General features: G+C 37.7%; 2 protein-coding genes and 1 long non-coding RNA gene across 4 annotated transcripts in view; 2 read left to right on the top strand and 1 right to left on the bottom strand.

Moving 5' to 3' along the window:
• Positions 1 to 496: 496 nt before the first annotated feature.
• Positions 497 to 3,718, top strand: LOC105386453 (divergent protein kinase domain 1C). The gene is made up of 3 exons (XM_011557012.3): positions 497 to 666; positions 968 to 1,171; positions 1,487 to 3,718. Exons 2-3 carry the CDS (start codon positions 1,001 to 1,003, stop codon positions 2,537 to 2,539), a joined length of 1,224 nt encoding a protein of 407 aa, XP_011555314.3. The 5' UTR covers positions 497 to 666; positions 968 to 1,000; the 3' UTR covers positions 2,540 to 3,718.
• A 491-nt stretch (positions 3,719 to 4,209) lies between these two features.
• The window catches only part of LOC105386452 (glycogen-binding subunit 76A), a 44,623-nt gene continuing 24,197 nt past the window's right edge, over positions 4,210 to 24,635 (top strand). The window contains exon 1 of one of the 2 annotated variants that reach the window (XM_038118601.2): positions 4,210 to 4,343. Coding sequence is in view for 1 of the 2 variants with exons in the window: in XM_038118597.2 (XP_037974525.2) it covers positions 17,781 to 17,819 (39 nt within the window). In the remaining variant the exon portion in view is untranslated. Of the gene's footprint in view, positions 4,344 to 17,702; positions 17,820 to 24,635 lie in introns of those variants that run through there. The other variant, XM_038118597.2, reaches the window with a different exon arrangement.
• LOC125490961 lies at positions 5,181 to 5,987 on the bottom strand. Its single transcript, XR_007268007.1, has 2 exons — positions 5,705 to 5,987; positions 5,181 to 5,458 (listed from the first exon to the last, which is right to left on the bottom strand). It is a non-coding gene; the product is annotated as an uncharacterized LOC125490961 (long non-coding RNA).

Raw genomic sequence — 24,635 nt, 5'->3', positions numbered from 1 at the left:
AAAAGGCTTTTGTAATATGTGTTTGTCATCATCATCAGCCTGTGATCGACCCTGCTGTATGAATACAGGCCACTCCCAATGTCCGTCCCAACACTCCGTCTTTTGCCTTCCTCATACAGCCACTACTGACTACCTGACTAGGAGGTTGGCCCAGCGGGGTACTGTAAGGGCGTCCCACGCTAAGCTTGCCGTGACGTCTATAATAGTCTCCACTCAAGAAATCATTGGTTATTCGGCATAATATATGACTGGCCCACTGCCACTTCAGGTAGCACATTATTTAGAGATAGGTCGGTTACTTGAGTTCTATAAACCCTCGATCAACCATACTCGAGCGCCGAGTCCGCGTTGTTCTAAGGACTCAAAGGACTGTTCCTGATTCCTCAGAATAATTGTACATTGGTGGTCTCATCTTTATAATGGCAACACTACAGTACTCTATGGTAAAAAAAACAAATTAATGACTTTTTTTCCTCTATGGTTGAGTTGAGTTTGTTGACGTTTGTTGTCATGAAGCGAGCGGGGAGATATGAATTTTTATTTGTTTTATTTATATTTACGACAAATTCTTAAATAAATAATAAATAAATCACTAAAATACCTCAACAACAAGTGGATAATTGATATGTTTAATAAGTATGAGTTCTGGATAATAAAAATATTACGGTAAGTCCCCGATAAACAGCTTAAACTACTTTATTGATCTTTGAAATTATTTTTCTACTAGTGTATGCTACGATAATACTGGCTAAAGACATGTTATTAAAAGTTATAGCAGAGGTATTACCTTCAACAAGACTGCCACGATAGCGAATCGTGGAACACTACAATGAAACTGTTGTTATAATACATTATGAACCCCATGATCATTATAATAATTTATCTTCTATCTAAACCTTCCAAGAGTTTTCTCTGAACAGAGTCATAGCAGACATCAGTTAATTGAATACTTCTCCTTCAATTTCAGGTCAAGAAACAAATAATCATCAACCTCTTCATTATGAGACAAGCCAAGTTGTTCTTCATTTGGACTTATGCCCTGTTGGGGATGATGGCAAGGCGGAGATGTCTGCTACTGACATTCCTCATTGGAGCATCCCTACTGGGGCTGATGATGAAGTGGGGCCTCCTCTGTTCCAGCTGGCAACCGCAGCTCCATATACAAAAAGTGGTAAGTTTTCTTTCGTTACACTGTAATTTGGGTTACACTAATATTGTATTGTAAAATATGATGCTGTCATCATCATCATCATCATCATCGACCCATCACATCCCCACTGCTGGGGCACGGGTCTCCTTCCAATGAAGGAAGGAGTTAGGCCTAGTCCACCACGCTGGCCTAGTGTGGGTTGGCGGACCCCAACACGATGTGTATGATGCTGTAATTCTAATAATTAATTTCTATTATGTGTGTAGATGTTGAATTTATCATGACTGTATAATGCACTGCAACATAAATTTTAATATTTTTTTTCTTTCATTTCAGTGCCAAGATGTTGCAAGCGGTGTGTCCATTGGTAACCTGTGTCCAGCACTGTGCCAGCATGGCTTGGTTTCATCCATCTCCTGTCACAACTTCTATATGGGGAAGGAGGCAGTCTTCTCCGCGATATGGGACAGCAGCAGTGTAGTATTCAAATCACCTAGAAAGACATTAATTGAAACAGATGATCTCACACAATGGCTCAATAATAACAGTAAAGAAGTTCCATCTGAGGATGAGTTTTCACAAATGATCAGGACCAATATAAAGATCAAATTTAATATGACCATTGATGATTTAGATGCTAAGAAGCTATCATACTTTAAGTTTAAAAATAGTATTTACTGGCGTCGCACTGAAATGGCAAATATTTGGTCACTTCTTCAAGACAATGAGTATCTCGCTATGACTTTATATGAAAAGTATGATGTTTTCCCGAAACTAGTTGGCTCCTGTGGCTCCATGTTTGCAGTGCAACATCTCAAATCAATATCAGGGTTTTGGCACCTCATCACTCTTTATGACAGCAAGGAAGAGTGGAGGAACAGAATTAAAATAGCACTGAAAATAATGGAATTGTTAAATACATTAGAAAAACTCCCACCAGACGCCTTACACATATGCGATGTGAAAATGAGTCACTTTGGCATAACAGATGACATGAAGAGAGCGAAATACTTGGATCTGGATTCCGTCCACCCTAAAAGTGTTGTGAATAAAATAACCGGTGACGGGTCAGCATGTAAGCAGCACAGTGACTGTGACTTTTTCGATTGCCGTTCGTTCTGCAACCTGGTGTCGTCGCGGTGCGAGTTTGGCGTGGTGAACAACAACATGCAGGTGGTGTGTGAGAAGATCTTCCTGGGCTGGGTGTCGCCGGGGCGGCTGGTGGTGCCGGGGCTGCTGCTGGGGTCGCACACGCCGCTCGCGCTGGTCTCGTTGCTCGAGTCTTGCGCCAACCCCGCGGCCGAGCCCGGCGCCCCGCGCGCCGCCGCCCCGCCGCAACTAGCCAAGAGGTTGTACAGCATTCTCCTGCAGCTCAGCCTGCCCGATTAGGATATTCAAATGATATTACTTGTTAAGATAACGAGCACCATTTTACTACTGTGATATTTTTCGCTTACGATTTTATTGATGCCATAGTCATTAGAGTTAGGTATTGTTGGACCATTGAAACTTAATAGATTTAGTACAATTTTAGCTCTTAATTAGTGCTGTGAGCACTTAAAACATATTATTAGTACTTAGGTAGTATAGTAGTGGTATTGATCGAAACGCAATGATAAACGCATTCTGATTCATGATGGTTGTGGTTATATCATATTATGAAGGTATTGTGAAAAGCCGAGCCAAGAGAGGAAAATGTTTTGCCCTAATTTAGGAAGTTTGGATCTCATAGTAGATTATAGTTAGCTAAATAAGGATGACGATTTGTATCCACGACCAATGGCTTCCCGGCCGATCAATGGCCGTCTGTTATATGTGTAAAATGCGTAAAATGGCGAATATTGTTGGTGTAAAAGTCAGTTCTTCCACTTAGGTAAGCTTAAGTACCAACGAATCGCTGTTAAGAGAGGTTAAGACCGATTTCGCGAAAAGATTCTTCATATTATGAAAAGTTACTTAGTGTGTGGTCTATTTTACATGTAGGTATTATTCTTCTTCTTAAGTCCTTTAACTCCTAGTGGAGCATAGGGCCGCCACTACAGATTTTCACTACTGACGATCAGAGGCAGCAGCCACAATTTCTGGCCAGCTCATGTTGATCGACTTGATCTCCTGGGCTAATGTCCTATTCAATGTATTATTCAACCAGTATTATTTTATTATGCATGGCAAGATCTTAAACATACCTCTATTTGCTATAGGGATTTATTAATTAATATTATTTATGATGCGTAAAATTCGAACAATTCGTTCCTTTTATAATAGCTTTACTTAAGGACACCCTCTACTAACATAAATGCACTTCAGTATTACGAGAACTATTAAGTATATTCGTACATCTAATATGAACTCTTCCGAAGTAGATAACTAGTTAGTCGAATCCTAATCTTGTAGTACTTACTTACTTAAAAATCTTAAACGCACTTAAAACTTATCAAATCTCAGTAGTTGGTCCTACAGTTAAAACATGCAATATTTTATCTGGAATCCTATATTTTAGTTTGGTAAATATAGTATTGAATCGTTTGTTTAGAATACATATTGATAATAAATATATTTTATAATAAAGTTCATTTTTATTTTAAGATTAGTAAAGTAAGTAGGTCTAGTACCTACTGTGTATCGGGCACCATGTTCGGTGGTCTATGTCCAGGTGGACGATTACGGACTGATCCGACTGATGAAATATGTATCTGTAGTATCTTATAATTACCTTAAATATTAATTTTATTTTAGATAACAATAAAATTAATGTCTCTTTCATGGCATGCATGGTGGTATAGTGCTAATAATGTGATAAGTACAACTATTACTACAACAACTACCTATCACAGGTCACATAGGTACATAGCACTTCCTTCCATTCACACAGCCAGTGCAAGTGCAAGATGCAGGTGCCAAGAGACGAGTAGCAGCCAGTATCATGCGTGTGAGGACGCATGCGCCGTGTGCGACCTTCATTGTCCGTAGCCGCGACCTCAGTCCGGTGACAACTCGCGCCGCGCCGCACGCGAATAAAAACAAAAAAACTCTACTTTCGCCCGCCTTATCACCGTTAATAATAACAAATACCTACACCGGTCAAGTAAATAGCCAGATACTTGAAAGATTTTTTTCTGAAGTTGAGTGTAGTGATGTGCCCCCGTTAGTTGTGTAAAGTGTTGTTGTCTCCTGAAAAGTGCCGGCGCTTCAGGTTTGTATTTTTAAATCAACTTCGTCATTGCAAACTTTGTGTCTGTATTTGCATAGTTGGTAGGTAGTCTTTATGACTGTTTTAATCATTGGTTGGTTAGAATCAATAGAGAAATGTGATTGGTGCATATTTACGGTTAGCCTTTCCGAATGTTTTGAGTAGGGGTCGTGACCTTGACCCGCGAAAGAGGTCGACGTCCTCGAGTAGGCAGGGAAGATAAACAAATACCTAGTTAACTCTCATTTGGGCTACTGTTTATCACATTTAGAAAATATTGTAGGTTATTCTAGTTTATTATCTGTATACTGTATAGCCTCCTCTTAAGCCCTGTAGATACTCTAGATACGTGTGTTAACGTCATAAGGATAACTTAATCAAAGGTTATTCCTTATACCTTATCTTTATAAATGTTTGATAACAATCGAAGTTACATAGGGAGCCCCTATTTGTCATATTTATTCATTGAGTTACATGTTGTATTTCGTTTATGTATCGTCCTCATCCACTGTTCTGTATCCTCCTGACGCCCAGCCGTTATTTTATTTTTTAGGACTATCTGCCCACGGTCCTCATACAAGGACTATTGCCTTTACCTAGCTTACTGCCCAGAAACTTAAACTTGAATAAATGTCGCAAAAATTATTATATAGTGTTCCTAGTAGTATGTACGGGTAATGCATTAAAAAAGGAACCAGTTTCAATAGGTTTAAATTCGAAAATCATTAGTCCTCATGTGAGGACCGTGGGCAGTTAAAAAAAGTTTAATTTATTGGTAGAAAATATATTTATAAGGTAATTTGTTAGAAAAAAACTAATGAAATAAGAACCACTTATGAACACATTTAACACTTTAAATCAGTCTCACATAAGTTTAGAACTTATATTTATTCTAGATAAACTCTTACACATCAACTATTATAATTATTGGGATCAATATAGGAACAAAATAAGATAAAATGAAAGGCTCAGCTAGCAGCTCCTGGATATCATCATCACAAAATTCAAATTCTACGGGTTCATGGTGAGTCATTTATGTCGTCATGTCATCGTCCTCCGAGAGATCTATGTCCGACATAGCTAAATCAGCTTCAATTTCTTGGATTTCGCATTATATTCTGTAAAAAAATACAAAAATAAGTATATCTAAAATTATAGTATAGCGGACTAAAAGTTTATGTAATTGAAGACCACGGTACTCAGACGAGTACTAATGTAAATGGATGATCATAGAATATTATTTAGAACCTTAATTGATAAAATATTAGTATTCGTCTCTTGCTAATATACTTAACAATAAGGTTTTATTAAAGTTATTTAATTAAATGGTTAGATCACATAAATATAATGAGATTACAACTTACTTAGTCGACGGTGGCCCCGCCATGGTTCCGTTTTTTGACGTTTTTTCAATGAACGATTGATTATCCTCAGATGACACTTAAGACAGCTGTCAGTGATGGAATGTTAAATCCATAGATGCAATCCCAAAAAATAATGGCGGTAAATTCAAATATGGTTCAAACACAAAGTATTCGTCCTCGGAGAAGGACCGTGGGCATTTAGTCCAGAAAAAATATATTATAGCTTGGGCAGTAATCACTATACTCGTTAAGTACTCACAGAAGGACCGTGGGCATCAGGAGGGTATAGTAACTATTTTAGTGTGTTATGTAGGTACCACTACCAAGGAGAGCATGTGTTATGTACCTATATACTCACTGACTACATTTAGATGTAGCTATTCTTGGTAGAAATTAAACCTTTTCCCTTATCAGGAAGGTAGCTAAAGTTAACGCAAGCCTAGGTAGCTACCGTTCAGGATATTTATTGTAAGTTTCTTAGTAAGTAGGTAGGTACCTACCAACATAATGCTAATAATAATACTTGGGTAACTAGCTAAACTATCCATGTTACATATAAAATGCAGTATATTAGTAACTGTACCTTTACTATTACAATATGCACAATTGCACAGTGCAGACGGTACCAGTAGTTAGGAAGGTACTCTTTCTAGGCAACAAATGAAATGCAATAAGTAGGTAATTTCATACCTACATTTTCAATAAGTCTGAACAATGGCACATAAAAATATTATTATGTAGGTATATTGGTACCAATCTACTTGTGAAAATGATTAAAATTTACGAGCAGTGGGGTCCTGCGGTCAATGTCTCCCAATAAGATGGTTTTCATAGTGAAGAGCTGCCGATGTAGCGCCGTCTGAACACAGTGCCAGTAACTGGTACAAATCGAGGTACTATTGCGGTTACCGTACCTATTATTAAAGGTACCTATTATTATATTATTATTTAAAGGAGAGGCGTATTTCCAAACACATAAGATGTATAGAGCGGTGTGGGAATGGGAAGTCATCCGGCTAAATCAAATTCAAAATCAAAACGTATGCATTAAATTAAACACTGTGGTTTGCTCAAAGGAGCCTCAATTACTTTAATATCTAGTACGTTATCTCTCTACAATTACAAAATTAAATGCTAGTTCAGCCATAGCCATAGTGTTTGTTACCGAACTTACCGATACGCTAAAGAATAATATTAACTCCAGCTACTGGCACCGAAGTTACTGCTATGGGCACTACTGGCACATTGTAAGCAGCACGACTCGTGGTCGATAAATTACAATCAGCGTGCGCTGGAGTAGAGTCGGTATCAACCATATTTTGTGCATAGTAACACGCAAGTGTAGTGGTCGTGTCGGGCACAAAGCTTAGTGATTGGTGGGCTTTAGCGCTGGACATGAGCGCGACATCATACCTACATATTATTGTAAAACACATGTAAAAGTGATCCCATCAAAAACAATACTTGTCAAAAAAAAACCAAGTCTCGTAACTCAGTTGTTCTACGGTAAAAAGTTGTGAGATCCATGTAATACCAAGTCTTATCCACGCACGAATCTCAATCTTAAAAATATTTAATATTTTATATAAATATATTGACTCGGCCATCGCATGGAAACACGTGTTAATTAAATATTTTAGTTTTTCCTTGGTTAATACACCAAACACTACTTATATTCCAAATTTGAAGCTTCTAGGTCTGCTAGAAGTGACTTAGAATTTTTATGATCGGTGAGTGAGTGAGTGAGTCAGTCAGTGACAAAATTAAGAAACTTTGACCCGTTATAATTCTTAAAAAAAAAACAATTCTTAAACTACTGGTTCAAATTGAATGAAATTTGAAATATACCGTGTCATTATAATGCCTGCATGGTTATTGAAAATTCAGTTTTCTAGTTTTATCCACAACGAAGTAACAGGGGGTCGAAAATGGCCTGAATTGCTTCGAGAAAAGGATGGTACGGCCGTGCCGTTTTTTTGCTCGACTTGGTGGGGGCACTGCCGTGCCCCCAGATGCTCCCGAAAACTTTAACCATTAATTTTAAACTGAATAAGTTTCTAGGAAACATGCTTACCTTATTGTATGGGACATCTAAATAAAATAATTGGCGAGGGTTTGTTTCTTTTTGTTTGAACAGTAGCTCATGTGGTGTTGTCCTTTACGACTGATTTAATGTATTTTAATTTCATTAGCTCACATTTGCATTCACCGATGTATTTAAGGTTTTTTGAATGACGGTAGAAAAAGAAGCATAATTATTTTAAAATAAACAATTTAATTCGTTGGTAGTTGGTAATAGTGACCCTATACATATTCCTGGTTAAGGACCACTCAGTCCTACCTAAAGGTTCAAGTAGGTACCAAGGAAAGTGATGTTGAAAAACTTCGGCTGGCGTTTATCTACACTGGATGTCGCTTGCCCCGCCCCCACATTACGAGACCGTTGCACTTTTCATTTAGCTCTAAGTTTATTACAGTACTACCACTAGCTACGTTAATATTAGATTTATCTAGAGACTTAGGTTAGGAAGAAGGTAGGAAGGTGGATCTTACTGGCTAATCCTTTCTCTACGTTGACAAACGCTTGTCAAGTGAATTTCACAATGCCATTGAATTCGAAGCATTCTTCCTAAATGCTCATGATGCATTGTAGGTATACTGTATTGTACATCCCATAATTCCCGTAGAACAAAACAGCCTCGGGTGTACCCTCTCAATGGTATATCCACACAACATTTTTTAATTTGATATAGGTATTTGATTAAGGACGCTACGAACACACTCGTAGTCTCGTAGCAATCGTAGCACAAGGTTGATTTTTAATTCATAACATACGAATATATTTTCTATCATTTTTTTGCGTGAGTAAATAAATATCAGGCATGTAAAAAATATTTATCATAATTGGTTATGGTACCTTACCTAAATGTAATGTAAATCCTACCTCTTTAAGTTCAAGTAGTAAATTGCAGCTAGTAATTGATAAAGGTCTGGCCCTCCGTGCTTGTTAATTACTTTATTAAACCGCTTCATCTACCAATATAAATTATATCTACGATTGTAATTAATTAATAATGTCTGTAAGGTAATTTCAGAATGCAACAGATTTATGTATTGTAAGTAGGCGGGTTATAGTATTTTCGTCTTAAAAACACGTTCACGGTGCATTGAAATATTGGTAGAACTATAACCCTCTCTTGCCCTAACAGCATTGGTACTTGGCTTAAATCTATACCAGTACATAATAATATGATCATTGTTGCGTTTTTTATTAACGTTTATGTAGCAAAAACATTGCGCTGGCTAAATAGACAGTTAATGTTTTTTACTTACTATGTAAGATAACATAACTATAGGTAGGTGTTTATAAAACCACCATGGTCAGTTTGCACTAATGTAATTAATCCAAGAATTTGTCGGTAGTTATGTATGAATTGGAAGTATTCCAAAAAGTATGCATTTTTATTAGGTTATTTGCGTTCATGAACGTCCCGCACCAAGCACGTAATGTGTTTTAAATTTACGGAAAAAATTTTATGTAGAGTATGGTAGAGGTTGTGGATTTGTGCCTGTACGTTTCATTTGAGAACCCAATCTCTGATATATCTACGCTACCTAATACTACATAATAATAATTATTATTAATTTATTTATTATTAGTAGGTAAAGGTATCATATGTATAAATAAGTTCTAACTTAGAAACGGGTAAAATACGAGTTTTTTTTCTCTTTTACTGGTAGCCCCATAGAAGTAAGTATAACAAATTGTATTTTTAATTTTAACTATGGGTATACACCTGCAATAAAGAATTATTATTATTATGTTGTTGTTTTTCCATCTCGGGACCATGGGGTCCCGGACATTTGGAAGGCGTGCATGGGGCCGAAGCCAACATGTAGAGGCCCTTTTGACAACATTAATCTATATGTAATGTGACACTAACCGACGATTTTCCCTGTGAAAACTATAGAAGTAAACCCAAGGAAAACCCCCGGTTAGTGCAGGACTATTGTAGGATATGGAAAAACTAATATAGGGCTATGGAGTGGGGTGCTAAATGGACTGGGTAACTGGGACTATGGAAGGACTATGGCCCCTGCCTGACCTATATGTTTCACACACGGATAAAAAGGCAGGGGGTGACTCGCACACACATTAAATGGGCCCCCCAAAACAGTCGCTAGCACATAACAGTGACGTAGCAACAAGGGGGCAACATGGCATGAGGTGCTGAGGATGGAGAGGTATACCAAGGCTCTCAGAGCAATCGCGGATGCCGGTCAAGACCCCTACAAGCACTTACTGGATATACTTCCTTCCTCCGAGCATTGCTGCTCTAGCGGTACACCACTCAAGCCAGCCAATGAAGGCAAGCAAGAGGTGGGAGATCCTGTTCCTCGTCAGTGTTCACTCTGGACAACCAATGAAGGCAAGCCAGAGATGAGGAACAGGGGTTCTCCCCGGCATCGGGTGGGTGGGGTCGCTAATGCCCAACAGCTCGCCACAAGCTGCCCTGCCGCTTTATTATTATTATTATATCTTTATGGGTATCCCTAATGAATGAAGAAGGAGGTCATTTTCAGTAATTACATATATATTGTTGCCCTAAAAACTGTTTTTGGTGTTGACACTTGCTTCTGCTGTAAAGTTAGCGTTGTCAGATTCTATCGCATTCAGCTCCCAAGTGTCTGCTTTGATCTCAATTATGATTGCATATGGTGTGGTTGTTATTGAAGCTGTAAACGAGGAAGGTATGCCGAAGGTGGGCTGGGCGCACGCTTGGCACCAGTGGAAGATGACCATGCCAAGTATGTCACTTGAGACTAACAAGAGTCTCTTGACAGCTGTAGATCGGTAGCTATGCGTATATGTTTGTTTACTTTCATCTAATATATGTATAAGACTAGTGGCCTTATAATTACTGGCGACCGGATGGCGCAGTCGTAAGATACTCTGTGTCGAGGGTCCCGGGTTCTATCCCTGACCGGGGTAGATGTTTGTTTAAAGGCAGCATAATTATTTGTACTCGGGGCTTGGGTATTATATATTTGTGTGGTCTAGTATCTCCACAACTCGCCTACCAAGCGTGAAGATTATGACAATGAAGTATTACAGGCTGTGTGTGTGTTTGTTTTTAACCCACTTTCTCCTACTGTGTCTTAAACGACACACCAACAAAATAAAAAAATAAAAAATTGCGGGTAGTTTTATTTATTTTTGCTCCGACTGAAGTTGGCGCTTGATAAACAGTTTATTAAATGGGCGTTAGTGATTTTGAGCTAGACTTATTAATTATTGTGGAAAATAACTTGTGAATATTCAGGATATTTCAATGGCTACTTCAAGGTAAGTGTATATATATTTTTATGAAGCATAAAATAAATATATTTATTCATAATTAATATTTGATCCCATAGGTTACACATTGTAAAACAATTGAAATAATTTTAGGTTATTTTATATGTATTTTTTTCAAATCATTTTCATGTTCCGTAAAAGATACAGTAGGAAAATGAACTGCCATTATTGATGTCAATTGTTTTGATTACAGGAAGTTTGGAAAGAAACTTTCTCTAAATGAGATTATTGAGGAATTGGCGCAAAATGATGATGATGATATCCCAGATTCTATAACAATAATGCCACCGGAAAATTGTAATGCTGAGGTAACCGATGAAGATTCTGGAGATGAAGACTTGGTGTTACTCCAAAACTTGCCCGGATCTCAACTAAGGGCAGCTGCTCAGGTTCAGTATGATAACAGCTGTGATGGTTGGGAGAGTGAAGATGATCTATCCTTAGCCGAAGTAAACAAAAGGCGGCGTCTAAATTTTGAAAATGAATGTGCTTCTACTTCACAAGCCTCGCAAGGGCAAATAGATGACCCAGTTTCAACTGCTGAACCTAGTACTTCAGCAAATGCTCCAACTGCGATCAACTTCAAAAATACTAAATATACTTGGAGTTCACGAGATATTCAGCCTACGCACAGTGATTGGCATAACCCACAGCATCCTGACCAGTGTGGTGATAAACATCCTATTGATTACTTTGATTGCATGTTTGATGAAGAAGTTTTGAATATTCGTGTGGAATTTACTAACTTATATGCTACAAAAAAGAATAATGAAGGTAACGTGACAGCCAGGGAGATGAAATGTTTTTTGGGAATACTGTTGTATAGTGGATACGTGGTTGTTCCACGGTAGAAGAGGAGTATGGGATCATCTCAAGTTTCGCAGAAACATTGCTGTAAGTCTAATTGAAAACAATAAGAAGACTGATGGTCACAAAGGCGGACGGCCATCACAATCTTTATCTGGGGTATTGCAGTACAACCACCAAGGTCATTTAGTAAGATATAGAGAAGACCGTTTGAGATGCGTCTTATGTCACAAAAGTGCAAACTTTTATTGTGTAAAATGCAATGCTACACTACACCCGAAATCATGCTTTGAAGGTTATCATACACCCTAGTTTTTTTTTTAATTATAGTTGTTTTGATATTCCTTTACTTAACTGTTTTATAAATATACCAACTGTAAAGTTATTCTAAATAAATCAGTGATATATATAATTATTTGTTATAATTTTTGGTCTTGTCAAAATAAAACTCTTTTCTAGTAATGTTAGGTAGTAGATTCTCCTACTGTGTCTTTTACGACACACCATTTTCCGGCTTTCCCGGGATGGCAAGATTTTTTTTATTATTTTTTTGTGATTACTTATAGCCTTATTACAAAGCCTGTAAAATTTTATTTCAATGCTATGAAAAAAGTTTTCTCAGGAGTAAGTGGGTTAATGGTTAATGGCACTTTTTAATTTTAGCAGAAGCTCACTAGGTCTTAAGTAACATAATTTCTACCGATAGTAGTTACTTACAAACTAAGTAAGAGCAATGTATTGATTGGTAAAAGCAAATATACAGTACATAGTTACTTAGTTATTATCCGTGGAATATTCCTCTGCAATGACAATATTTAACTTGAACGATAAATTATTAGGTACTTACCAATATTATCACAAGAAATTATGTGAAATGTATTTAGAATTGTATTCATTCGTTGAATTATGCGTACATATTCACAATTTGAAACGAATAAAATAATAGTATAGGTTGTCGGTATGACAGGTATAACTTCAGTTACACGGTAATTGCGTGCGTTATTGTTATTGCCGAAGTTACTTAGATACGTCCATCAGGATCAGGATTATACCTAATCTTTTTCACATACTATCGCATGCCTTTCGCTACATAATAATATATGTATACTTAGACAAGTACTTACAATTCTACGCCAACTATTGAGAATTTGAAAGTTTGTAAATATGGATTTATCGACGAATATTTTATAATCTTCACGTCTTCTTCATATCTTTCACGGGCATACTGCTGGATAAATTTTCATGAAATTTCACACATAGTCTTCATCCCAGAATTAGGTACCACGGGAAAATCCATCCATAATCCAAAGAGCAGCGAAGCTTGCGGGAAAATCATGATGTAATTAAATAAGATAAGTTGTTGGAACAAAGAGCGTTGTCGCAGGTCATGTGCGTTGTTATATTAGTTGACATGCTGTCAATAAGCACGTGGCTTTTAAATACGATAATTCGGCTATTTCCGTTTCCACTAGTGACTAGCAGCTAAACACTCAGATAACAGTTAAACTGGCTAGTAAATACTAACCCCCTTATTCATAGAAAAGTTACAATACGATTTAACTAATAAACTGTTTTGTCCCTCTCTGTCAAAGAACAAATTGTTCTTTGTCGGAGAGGGACAAAACAGTGTATTAGTTAAAACGTTTTGTAACTTCTCTATGAATAAGGGGGTAAATTTACAAGATGGGTAGGATAGACTACAAATGGATAAGATTGTATAATGTTCGTATTAATTGCAGAGCTTCTAAAATATGGAGATAATTTTGTTTATAAAATATAATAAGTATTTGCGATCGGGACAGGAAAAGAGGTACAGTCTCTTTCCCTGGACCTAGGTAAGTAATCTAGGTATTACTTATTAAAAAAACCAAATACTTACATGATTGTGTTATACAATTATTACATTTATTTAACAACTTCACACCTAGACACTAACGAAAAAGTTAAAAGTTTTTTGGTCAATCGAAGATAATAATTGCAATTACTTAGAGTTGGCTCGTGAAATCCTGGACAAATACGTTTTATTGCTTTATTGATACGGGTAATTAATAAAACACTTTACTATCTATGATTAATCTATGTGACCTCTACACTGCACTGAACTCTGTATCGATAAACGATCGTACTGAATCACTGAACGTGTAAACTTAAAGAGATTGCTCCGTGGATTCTGTTGATAAGCTACATATACGAGTATGTAAGTTATTTTGCATTTCATCGCTAAGCTACATTTGGATTTTTGTTGGTTTCAGTAAGCCGATAATCGGACCTTTCTTTTCTACCTAGATACGATACGACTAAATGCCTTCCGAAAAGTCGTCTTATTCTATGTGCTAACTTAACAACAGACTATTTCAAATTTAAGTTTGAATTGAGTGTAGAGTTGGTTTCAGCGACGTATGTGATATTTGAAGTACTTGCACAGCAAAAGTTTACTTACCTTTACCTACGCAGTGCCTCTAGGGTCACTATGATGAAACAAGCAGTGATTAGGATTACTACCTACCTACTACGTGGTACTACCTAAGCATTATCTTGAACTATAACCCTCAGTAGTCGGCATGACTTTTGTACTGCAGCTCATTCATTTTGCATCAGTTCTATCTCCAATAAGTGCACAACATCACGCTGTTTATTAGTAAAAGTAGAGACTGCTCGTATTAGATAATGTGTTTGTTAGTCTAACAGGAAAATCAAATTTTATTGGTTTCAGCTGTAATGCAATATTGACCAAGTGGGAGTTATGACCACTATTGGTGAATTGATAGATTCAGGCCATTATAACGACGGGTACTTGTAGACAAAAATCCTTTACATACACACAATGCTCACGATTGTAATTCTTCGAAGGGGTAGTCAGAGGAGACTCGCAAGTCACCCGCTTTTCGCTGTAGGTGTCACGTGATAGGTCGCGAACCGTATCGCCGTTTTTGAATGAGTACAATCCAAAAGATCCTTTCTTTATTTAAGTAGCTATTTATTTTGGCAATTGTACTATTTCGTATTTATGTGATTTGATTCCTAGTCGCATGGGTGTGTCAGTAAACAGAACTAGAATTTCTTAGTAATATCAAGTGTTACGTCGCGCCGGGCGAGTGACGACGGTGTGGTAGACCGCAGTTACAGGGTTCGATTCCCGGCACCCGAGTCGCATCTCATTTATTACCACTTCACTTACAAACCTATTTAAGTGCCTATTGAGAATAGTACTGAAGTGAATTAAAATGTTAATTGTACATTTGGTCAGATTTGATAGCTGCAGTATCGATGGATGAATATGATGTCTTATTGTTTATTTAAATCTTTTTGTCAAACTGATATTAGCACCATACTGTCGTGTAGTAAACTCGTAATGTACTTACTAAATTTATCCACCCGATTGTAAATTACAATACAGTGAAGGTATTTTATTTGTCATCGCCGTTGTCGCTGCACAATTGCAGGATTACAGGAAAGAGGTCAAGTCTGTTGACGCGGCTGCAAGCGGAAAATTCATGCTAACTTGCACCGAACTCATATTTATTCTTGTATTATTTGCACTCTGTCGGCTTTGCTGAGATCTGTTGACTTAGTTCTGCCTTTGTCTTTTGCAAATCAGCAAGCTTAATTTCCTTGAAAGTTAATATTGGCATAGACTACATAGAAGTAGTCACTCATTCGTGAGGATTTCATTATTTAAGCAGAAATCAACAGTACTTATAGTTTTAAGGCACCACCTAGCCTAGAAACACCATGATGTATAGGTACTTTGGCTGGATTAGTAAATATGGTATATGAGTTTTCCTCGTTATAGAAGTAGAATGCGTTATTTAAAGAGTGCCACGAATGAACAATCACACTTCGGAAATGATACGGTTGCGACTGTTGAATTCAGTATTTTTTTGCTCCTCAACCCATACGCAAATAAGTTACTTATACACTGTTGAGTTGTTGACAGTTAGTTTTGTCTTTAGAAACATTGTATGTATCGGTCGGCGAGGCGAGGTCCAATGGAGGCCAGTAAACTCACTATCACTCGACTTCACACATTGTAAGCATATTTGCGCTAGATCAGCTTTTCACCAGTAGATTATTCACTAGAGGAATTTAGTCACGTTAAATCAACAACTTGTACAAGTAGGTCCGTATTATCGTATAGATTTCCACTCGCATTTATTCTGAGATAGGACTGGCTACTGCTACTGTGGTCGTGTCCGCGACAGTACGTGGCTTCATGTTGTTGTCTGGTGGTGCAGTGAGGGTCTCACTGGATTGACACGGATGTGGCCGGCGCTAGTTCCTAGTAGATAGTGTCGCTTATTTACTAATATGTACGTAGGAAGCTAGGTACTTATTTAAATACGACTTACATATTTACTGTCTTCTTTAACTTTCTGGATATCGGTATGGTATAGAATAACTATTGCGTTCATATTTTCATTGTTCAATTTTGCATGCAATATTCAGTTGTTTCAGGACAATTACTGAGTAAATAATGTTTATTTAATTATGGAGTGTGATGTGGCCTGTTTTTATGACAATGAATTATTTTCTCGGCAGAAACATTACATTTTGAACAGTAGCAACACAATTAAAGGGATAAAAACAACCATCTTTCGAAATATATAAACCAAGAGCGCAACGATTAATCCAAATGAAACAATATTAAATTATTATAATCAGCCATCAACAAACTCTTGATTTACTAGCTATAATTTATTGTCTAAATCCGTCAAGCAATCATTCAGAATGGCAGGTCCCAATTTGCTAATCACTTGCTACAAACATTTTAAATATATTGGGCGGTGCCAATGTCGAATGTCAACTTAGGGCGGGCGCCGCCCCCGCGCCCCGCGCCGCCGCCCGCCCCGCTGCGCCGGAGCCGTCAGTGTATTCCCAGCCTGCATCGCACGATGTATTTATAGACAATGTGACATCGTTTTATTTGCCCGCTCGTAATCTCATTCGAGTAAATTTCCATGCGAAAATCATTAACCTCTGAGCGAGTGATACCGGCTCCTTCTCCTTGCGACCAGTAAGCCGCATAATAATTGGAACACTCAGGCGTTGCACAGTAAAAAACAAACTTATCTCCCTACATGTGCTCGACATAGGTCGGAATTGTTTATAATTATTTCTAGGTTAATTTGGCGAGGCTTCGCTTTATGTTTGCACTAATTAATATTTAATTATAAATAATAAACAATCTGAAATAATTTATTGGGAGGATTAAAGTAAAGACCGTACGGGTCGAGCTAAATAAAACCGTTGAATAATACTTATCTTAGGTGTTGTGATATTTTTGTATATGCTTTATAATTATCCGTTGATTAAATGATGACGAATGCACAAAATGGGTGAACAATGCACCTCTACCAACCCCGTAAATGCAGGGTGTTGCAAAAAGGGTATACTAAGCCGAAACTTACGTGTGCAGCATGTTATATATGTAATATCTAAGCCCGAAAATTAAATAAGAATTTCAAAATTCGCGAAATAAATATTTCATTGGTTTTATAAACTTTTTTGGTCACGTGACTTTTTACTATGGAGAATTATTGTTTTTCCTTCCACCTACATGGTCAGTACAATAATCGTACGTGCTATTTATTATTGATTGTTGTTCTTGTCACGTTATTGTTTTATTCGAATTGTATCAATAAGCTGTTACACCTTTCAAAACCTCAGGACCTCATCATATGGTCTCTAGAAAGGAAACGAATCAAAACACAACACAATACTGTAAACACACGCGTCCTCCAATAAGATGCACGCTCCCTCCTGCGGCTGCGCAGGACCCCGGGAACAATAGCAATTACCTCAGAGTAACCCCCGACATGCAGTGACGCGCATGCGCAGAGTGCGGCATAAACATTGTGATACTAATAATATAAACGTAGTTAATTGGTTCAAACAACAGTGGAAGTGACGATGTGCGAGTGCAATGCCATGGATATTAAGAATATTCGGGTAAGTTAATTAATAACGTGTGTAACGGTAAAAAAAGTTTGTCAGAAGATATTTTGAATATTTTTTTTATGTTCTTAGTAATAATTAAGGTGTCTTCACATGTTTAAAACTCTAGCTGTCATGTTTTTTTTTAATTTAATCGTCACCGTCTTTTATTAGCTATGTAACGTACATACCTAATAAAGACTGTGATCTTTATCTCTACGTACTGCATTCTCTAAAGTATAACTAGAGTTACTTAAACCTGACATGTAACCAGTATATTGTAAATTTTTTATGCATTTTGTACAGTACTGTCAGGGGACTTCTTATGTGAAACTAGGTACCTAATTAAGTAACTTAGGTTCCTATTATATTATTTACTATATTACTTGAGTGTATACTAGCATTGTATAATTTACATAGTTATTGCTAGGTACACTAATAAGTACCTATTTGGAAACGACAAATATTTAGGTAATTTACCTACTAGGTTTCTAGTATCTATCTGTTTGAGAGAGGAAACTTTCTTCCACCAGATGGATGAAAGGAAGCGTTATCAAGGGGCGAGGTCCTTTCGGCCATTCATTAATGTTGATTTACTGACTTCAAAGCTATTTATTTGTGTCCCTGCAGTCTACACACTTGTATCGCGTTATTTATACAGCCAGATAACTCTCGACACAATTATGTAGATACTTTTATTGAGAAATTGTTATAAAATGCCTCTACAGAATTGTATTTATTTTCTCTTTATCTGCCTTCGCCACCGGTGCTACCACCCACTTTGTTAATTCCAATATTGACAGATGATACAGGGAGATGGACAGTTCTAGAACTTGAGAAGTGATCGATAAATAGCCTGTTATATTACAGTTTTTGTAGTTTGTGAAATGGAGTGAGAGATAAGTAGGCTAAGAAGGTGGTAGATGACTATCGACAAATAATTGTAAAATTTTACGTCGTTTAAAAAAAAAAGGGGGAATTAGTTAGAGAGAAAGGAGAGTATACTGGATTTTAACAAATTTTCAGCTTAGGATTATAGTGATGGCAACGTTCGAATAAGTAAGCTCATTGCATTAAGGAATATCAAGGCAATAAAGATTTTAAATAAATACAGGAGATATTCCGGCCTACTTCGTCATCATCAGTTTTAAGCTAGGCGACGAGTATTTTTTTTCTTGGATTAAATCAGTCATCTTGGCTTTTTGAGGTGATTATGTTCTAGACTATCGATCTATCGATAGAATCCCACTGCTGCGCATTTTATAGTTTCCTTTCAAGAGTGAGTGGATATTATTGTAGGTACTCTAATTTGTTATGATGCGCCTGGACCGAGGATGCGACGCCGCCGTCACGGTGGCTGCCCGGTCACGCTACACACACACACACACACACACACTGGACCACCGTCTGCATTCTAAATCACGTCACACACATATGTTGACATTCCGGGATACAGGTAGCCACAAAATAAACACTTATTTGTAAACCACCGACAGACAAATACCCACGCAGAGCTTATTTAAGCACTTAACTTTTTCTCGCGTTTAGTGAAAAATGCGTTCTGAATTTGAAAGGTCAAAACTCATCTTAATCTAAACGACAGGATAAATCTAAATCGCAATAAATAGAAGTCTTTAAATAGCAGATAGCTGTTATTATACGAGATCCGAATGTCGCTGAAAGCTGAAGGTCGCGCCCGCCCACCCAGCACGAGCGAGTTTAACTGAAGTTCAGTGACCTCGAGACATTTCTCCACCAAGATTTTCTTAATTCCTTTTATTTCCCTTTCTTTCTTCCAATTTATCCTGAACCTAAATTTGAATTTTGAATTATCTTTTGCTGACTAAGAAGTTGCTGCTGTGAAGATGATGAGTGATATTATCATCATAAAGTGATGTTTGTGGTATTTTACGCATCTGATTTAGCGCCGATCAGAACCGTGTCAGGATTGAATTAATAAATAAATCAGTAAACCAGCACAGTTACACCAATAACTATTGAAATTGTAGTAAGTAACTGGAAAGTGAAAATCGACGACAGAGTACCTATTTGAAAGAAGTGTCTCATCCACCAACTCTTACTAGACCCGAGTGGGGTGGTGGACAAAGGCCTAAAAACTCTTCCTTCATTGGTAGGGGACCCGTGCCCCAGCAGTTTGAACGTGATGGGTTGCGGTGATGGTGGTGGTCTCGTAATCATCCCCCTTTCGGCTTTAAACTCTACCTTCTTACTTATCTTTATCAAAATTTTGAACATTCTGTATGATTGAACGTTAGAGCTCTGTCGCTATGGACATACGAACATACAGATTTATATTACATAGATATATACGTCCTTATATACCAGATTGATCTTCTCATGACACTTGCAATCATAAATTCATGAACCTGGTAAAACTAACATTAAATAAAAGTATAGTGAGTAAACTTTCTAACCAAACTAACTTGTTATTCATTTCACATTGCGAGAAGGTATTTCAATCTAGATCACTTTCGTATCTGAAACTATAAACCTCACGGGAAAGTGATACAGTGGAGCACGATCTTGCGTTTAAACTCATACGACTTTTATCATATGTACGACGTTTTAGTATTATCCGACATAAATTAATGGCCATGCCGCGCCGTGCCGATTTAAGTTGTAATGATTGGGGTTCTTAAATGATACAAGTGGATATAGCAGTCACTCCAATGGTATATATTACTAAAGCCTTAACCTAACGAAACCGACATTTACCCGGAGTAAACCTATATCTAATTAAAACTAACCTTAATCTAACTTAATTCCTAAAACCTATTAATTGCCGTTCAATACACCATTTAAAATGATGAGCAAATAAAATAATGCTTGTAAGGCAAAAACAAAAAACAAAAAGAATTGACTTCCGCGGGACTCGAACTCCCGATCGAAGACCCACAGTCCGAGCTTCCACCGACTAGGCTGTTATGCTGATAAGTGATTGTTTGAAAATGTCCAACAGTATATACGGCCAAGTCTTCCTTAATAGATCCGTAAATAATATCTCCGTGTATAATAAGGGCGTTTCCTTAGGCTGTAAATAAATAAACAAGGACTAAGCACCAAGTTACGGTAGTACATTGGATGATAAACATTTGTATTAAGCTAAGTCTACTACAAGGATGCTTAAGAACTTACCCCTATTATTCCGGAAGATGCACAAAAACTACAATTCAACCACAACACGCAGAGTTGATTAAACTTAAATCTCATCAATCTTACACCAAAGATGTCGATAATGTTACAATTTCTCACAAAATGACTAAATAGTCGTACCTTTGCACTGGTCGACCAGAAGTACCCTCATACATTTTATTTGGCATACCGCCGCTAATGAAATGTGAAGCTAATAGCCATTTACGATACCAGTAACGCCATCTGTTGGTCAGTAGAACGAAACAACACTCATCACATATCCCCTCTCCTCAAAAGAATCCAACCTGGATTCATCCTAGACGCTTCAAGTCCGAGGAATGCCACTTTCCTACATCTTTACCTCTTAAGTTTTTAAGCTTGTACACGTCTGCTGAGATTTTTTCAGTAATGACTGCTTTTTCAAATTTAGGGGACAGTTTAGCCATAAAGTTTTTATTTGCATTTGACAAATGTTTGGTACGCTTCCAAACGATTTCTCCTACGCGATATTCACAAACCCTACGCCTTTTATCATAATATTGTTTATTTGTTTCATATGATTTCTTTAACCTAGTATTCACATCATCAAATATCTCCTTTCTTAGTTTAATTTTGTCTTCAATGGAATCTCTGTTAAAATCAATTGGATTACTGGAGTCAAAATGGCTAGATTTCGTGCCATGGACGGATGTTTCTCGCCCAAATACTAAGTAAGCTGGTGTCTTACCAGTTACCTCATGTACCGCTGTTCTTAATGCGTGCCCGATGTGTGGAATGTAATGGTCCCATTCCTTGTGATTGTCATTGATGTACGAAGCGATAGCTGTACCTATTACTCTGTTTACTCTTTCCGTTGGATTTGCTTGAGGATGGTAATATGGTGTGAACCAAAGTTCTACTCCATATGTATTTGCCAAATCTTTAAATTCATTTGAAGTAAACTGTTTCCCGTTATCACAAATAATAACCTTAGGTGTGCCGTATATTAAGAATATTTGTTCTTCCAAGATTTTTGTTATTAACGATGTTTTACCATTCCTAAGTGGAAATAACAAGGAAAACTTACTAAACCAGCAAGAAAACACCAGAAGCATAGTGTTACCATGCTTTGACCGAGGAAAAGGACCCATCAAATCAACTGATAACATTTGGAATGGTTCCGTTACCTCTCTATGTAATCCTAACTTTCCCGATGGCGGAAGCTGAGAGACCTTATGTTTAGCACACACTTGACATTTCCTGACATAATCTTTTACGTCCTGTATTAATGATGGCCAGTAGTAATGTTGTCGAGTCCTGTTTATCGATTTCTTCATTCCGAGATGTCCGGAAGTTGGATCGTCATGACATTCCTTTAAAACTTGGTTGCGGAGCTTCTCTGGAATAACAAGTTTCCAGCTGTAATTTTCGTCCGGGAATTGTTTCAATGGCAGATATTTCCACAACTGCTGTTGATTTATTTCCCAATCAGATGAAGCGCTGCCTTCGCTGATGCCCTTTTCGATTGATTTATACCAATCGTCTTTATCAGAGGGTGTGATCTCGATGACGCTTATTTCTTCAGGCAATGCCCTAGAAAGTGCGTCCGGAACAATGTTATCCTTTCCCTTTCGATGTGTGACTTCATAATCGAATTGTTGGAGACACATGGCCCATCTGGCCAATCGCCCATGGGGATCTTTATTTTTGTGTAACCACTGAAGAGCACTATGGTCCGTGATAACTTTAAAGTGACTGCCCTCTACGTATGGCCGAAACTGCTCAATGGCATGGAGGACACTCAGGAGCTCTCTTTCCGAGGCAGAGTATTTGCACTCCCTGTCAGTCAACTTGCGACTGGTGTAGGCTATAGGCATCTCTGTCCCGTCAAAAGCTTGAATGAGTACCGCTCCGACCCCATAATTTGATGCATCGCACTGTATCGAGAATTCTTTACTGTAGTCGGGAACTTTAAGTACCGGCGTTGACGTTAATGCCGTTTTTAAGTCCATGAACGCTTTCTCAGCTTCATTCGTCCAAGTTACGGTCTTCCCTTTTTTACCTCCTTTTGTCATGTCATGAAGTGGTGCGGCTACCATGGCAAAGTTCGGAACAAAACGCCGATACCAGCTTGCGAGCCCAATAAATCTTTTTAGTTCTGTAAATGTCGATGGCTTTGGGTAGTTTAGTATGGCGCCTACTTTATCCGGATCTGTCCTTAATCCATCTTTATCCACGATGTACCCTAAGTATTTCAACGATGACCGAGCAAATTGACATTTCTCCATGTTGACTGTTAGTCCCGCCATTTTTAATTGCTCCAGCACCCACTTCAATGAAGCTATGTGGCTCTCAAAATTGCTATCCACCAGGACGATATCATCCAGATACGAAAATACCTTGCCCTCGAATTGTGGCGGGAACAGCCTGTCCATCAGACGTTGCTGGGTTTGTGATGCATTGCAGAGACCGAAGGGCATGACCTTAAACTGATAAAGTCCTTTTCCTGCCAAGCCAAATGCCGTTTTCTGCTTGCTCTCCTCCTCTAACGGAACTTGCCAAAATGCTGATTTTAAATCGATTGTTGACAGATATTGCGCATTTTTTAAGCTATCTAAGATAACTGAAACTCTTGGCAAAGGGTAAGAATCTTTTTTTGTTACTTTATTTAATTGTCTACTGTCTAAGCATAATCGATTTTTCCCTGTTGATTTCTTTACCAAGAGTACTGGAGATCGCCAAGAGCTGTGTGAAGGTTCTACAACATCCATTTCAATCATGTCCTGTATTTCTTGTTCCAATTCCTTCATAATTGGTGGGGAAAATGGGTACTGGCGTTGATTTACTGGTAAGTGGTCTCCAGTGTCTATTCTATGCTCCAGTAAATGAGTCCTGCCTAGACCTGTGCCTATTTCAGTTTTCATTTCTTGAATCAATGACTCAAGAACTACTTGTTGATTAGGCAACAACGACTCACGAGGGACAATAGAAGTTCGGATGTCGATTTCTGAGATTTCTACGTCTGAGTTCAAAATCGCATTAGAGGTTATGTTTCGTTTTGTGTCAATGCACAAGTCGAAAGCACCGAAGAAGTTCATTCCGAGGATGATGTCATGATTTAATTGACTCATGATGTAAAATGTAATTACTTTATATGAGTTATTAAATTGGACGGGCAAGTAAACGATTGAGTTAATTTCATGACAGGTACCATCAGCGGTTGAAATTTTCTCATTTGCGACAATGTGAGTGTCAAATCCGAAATATTTTAGTTTTTCGTAAAAGTTTTTTGAAATAACAGAGGCCGTGGCACCAGAATCCAGTAAACCTACAAAATTTTGCCCTAAGATTGTTATTTTACCGTAATAACGTTGATCGCTTTTACTGACATGGAAACTGCAGAGTTCTTTCTTATTGAAAAAATCAGATATGGTTTTAAGCCAGCTCTGCCATTCATAATCGTTTACCTTTCTTACGGAAGACGACTGGCAGGCTTGTCTTCCGCTCTTTCGTTTCCCGCTTGTGAAACATTCAAGCACGGGCAATTTTTTGATGTCACCCCGAATTTACCGCATCGAAAGCAAAAAAGCCTTTGTTGCGGCTGATTACACTCCCTAAAGATGTGACCTGAAGATCTACAATTCCAACATTTCATAGTGTTGGCTTTTGCTAATATGCTGGACTGCTGAATAGTGTTAT

Source organism: Plutella xylostella, chromosome 29, assembly GCF_932276165.1.
Source record: "Plutella xylostella chromosome 29, ilPluXylo3.1, whole genome shotgun sequence".
In the NCBI taxonomy this organism is placed as follows: domain Eukaryota; kingdom Metazoa; phylum Arthropoda; class Insecta; order Lepidoptera; family Plutellidae; genus Plutella; species Plutella xylostella.
Note: the sequence above shows the minus strand (reverse complement) of the source record. Positions and strands in the feature narration are given on the sequence as shown.

Bases quoted from the DNA above. Each gene is read 5' to 3' on its own strand.
- LOC105386453 (XM_011557012.3), top strand. From the start codon at position 1,001: ATGAGACAAGCCAAGTTGTTCTTCATTTGGACTTATGCCCTGTTGGGG. The intron at 1,172-1,486 runs GTAAGTTTTCTT...CTTTCATTTCAG, and splicing joins AGCTCCATATACAAAAAGTG to TGCCAAGATGTTGCAAGCGG.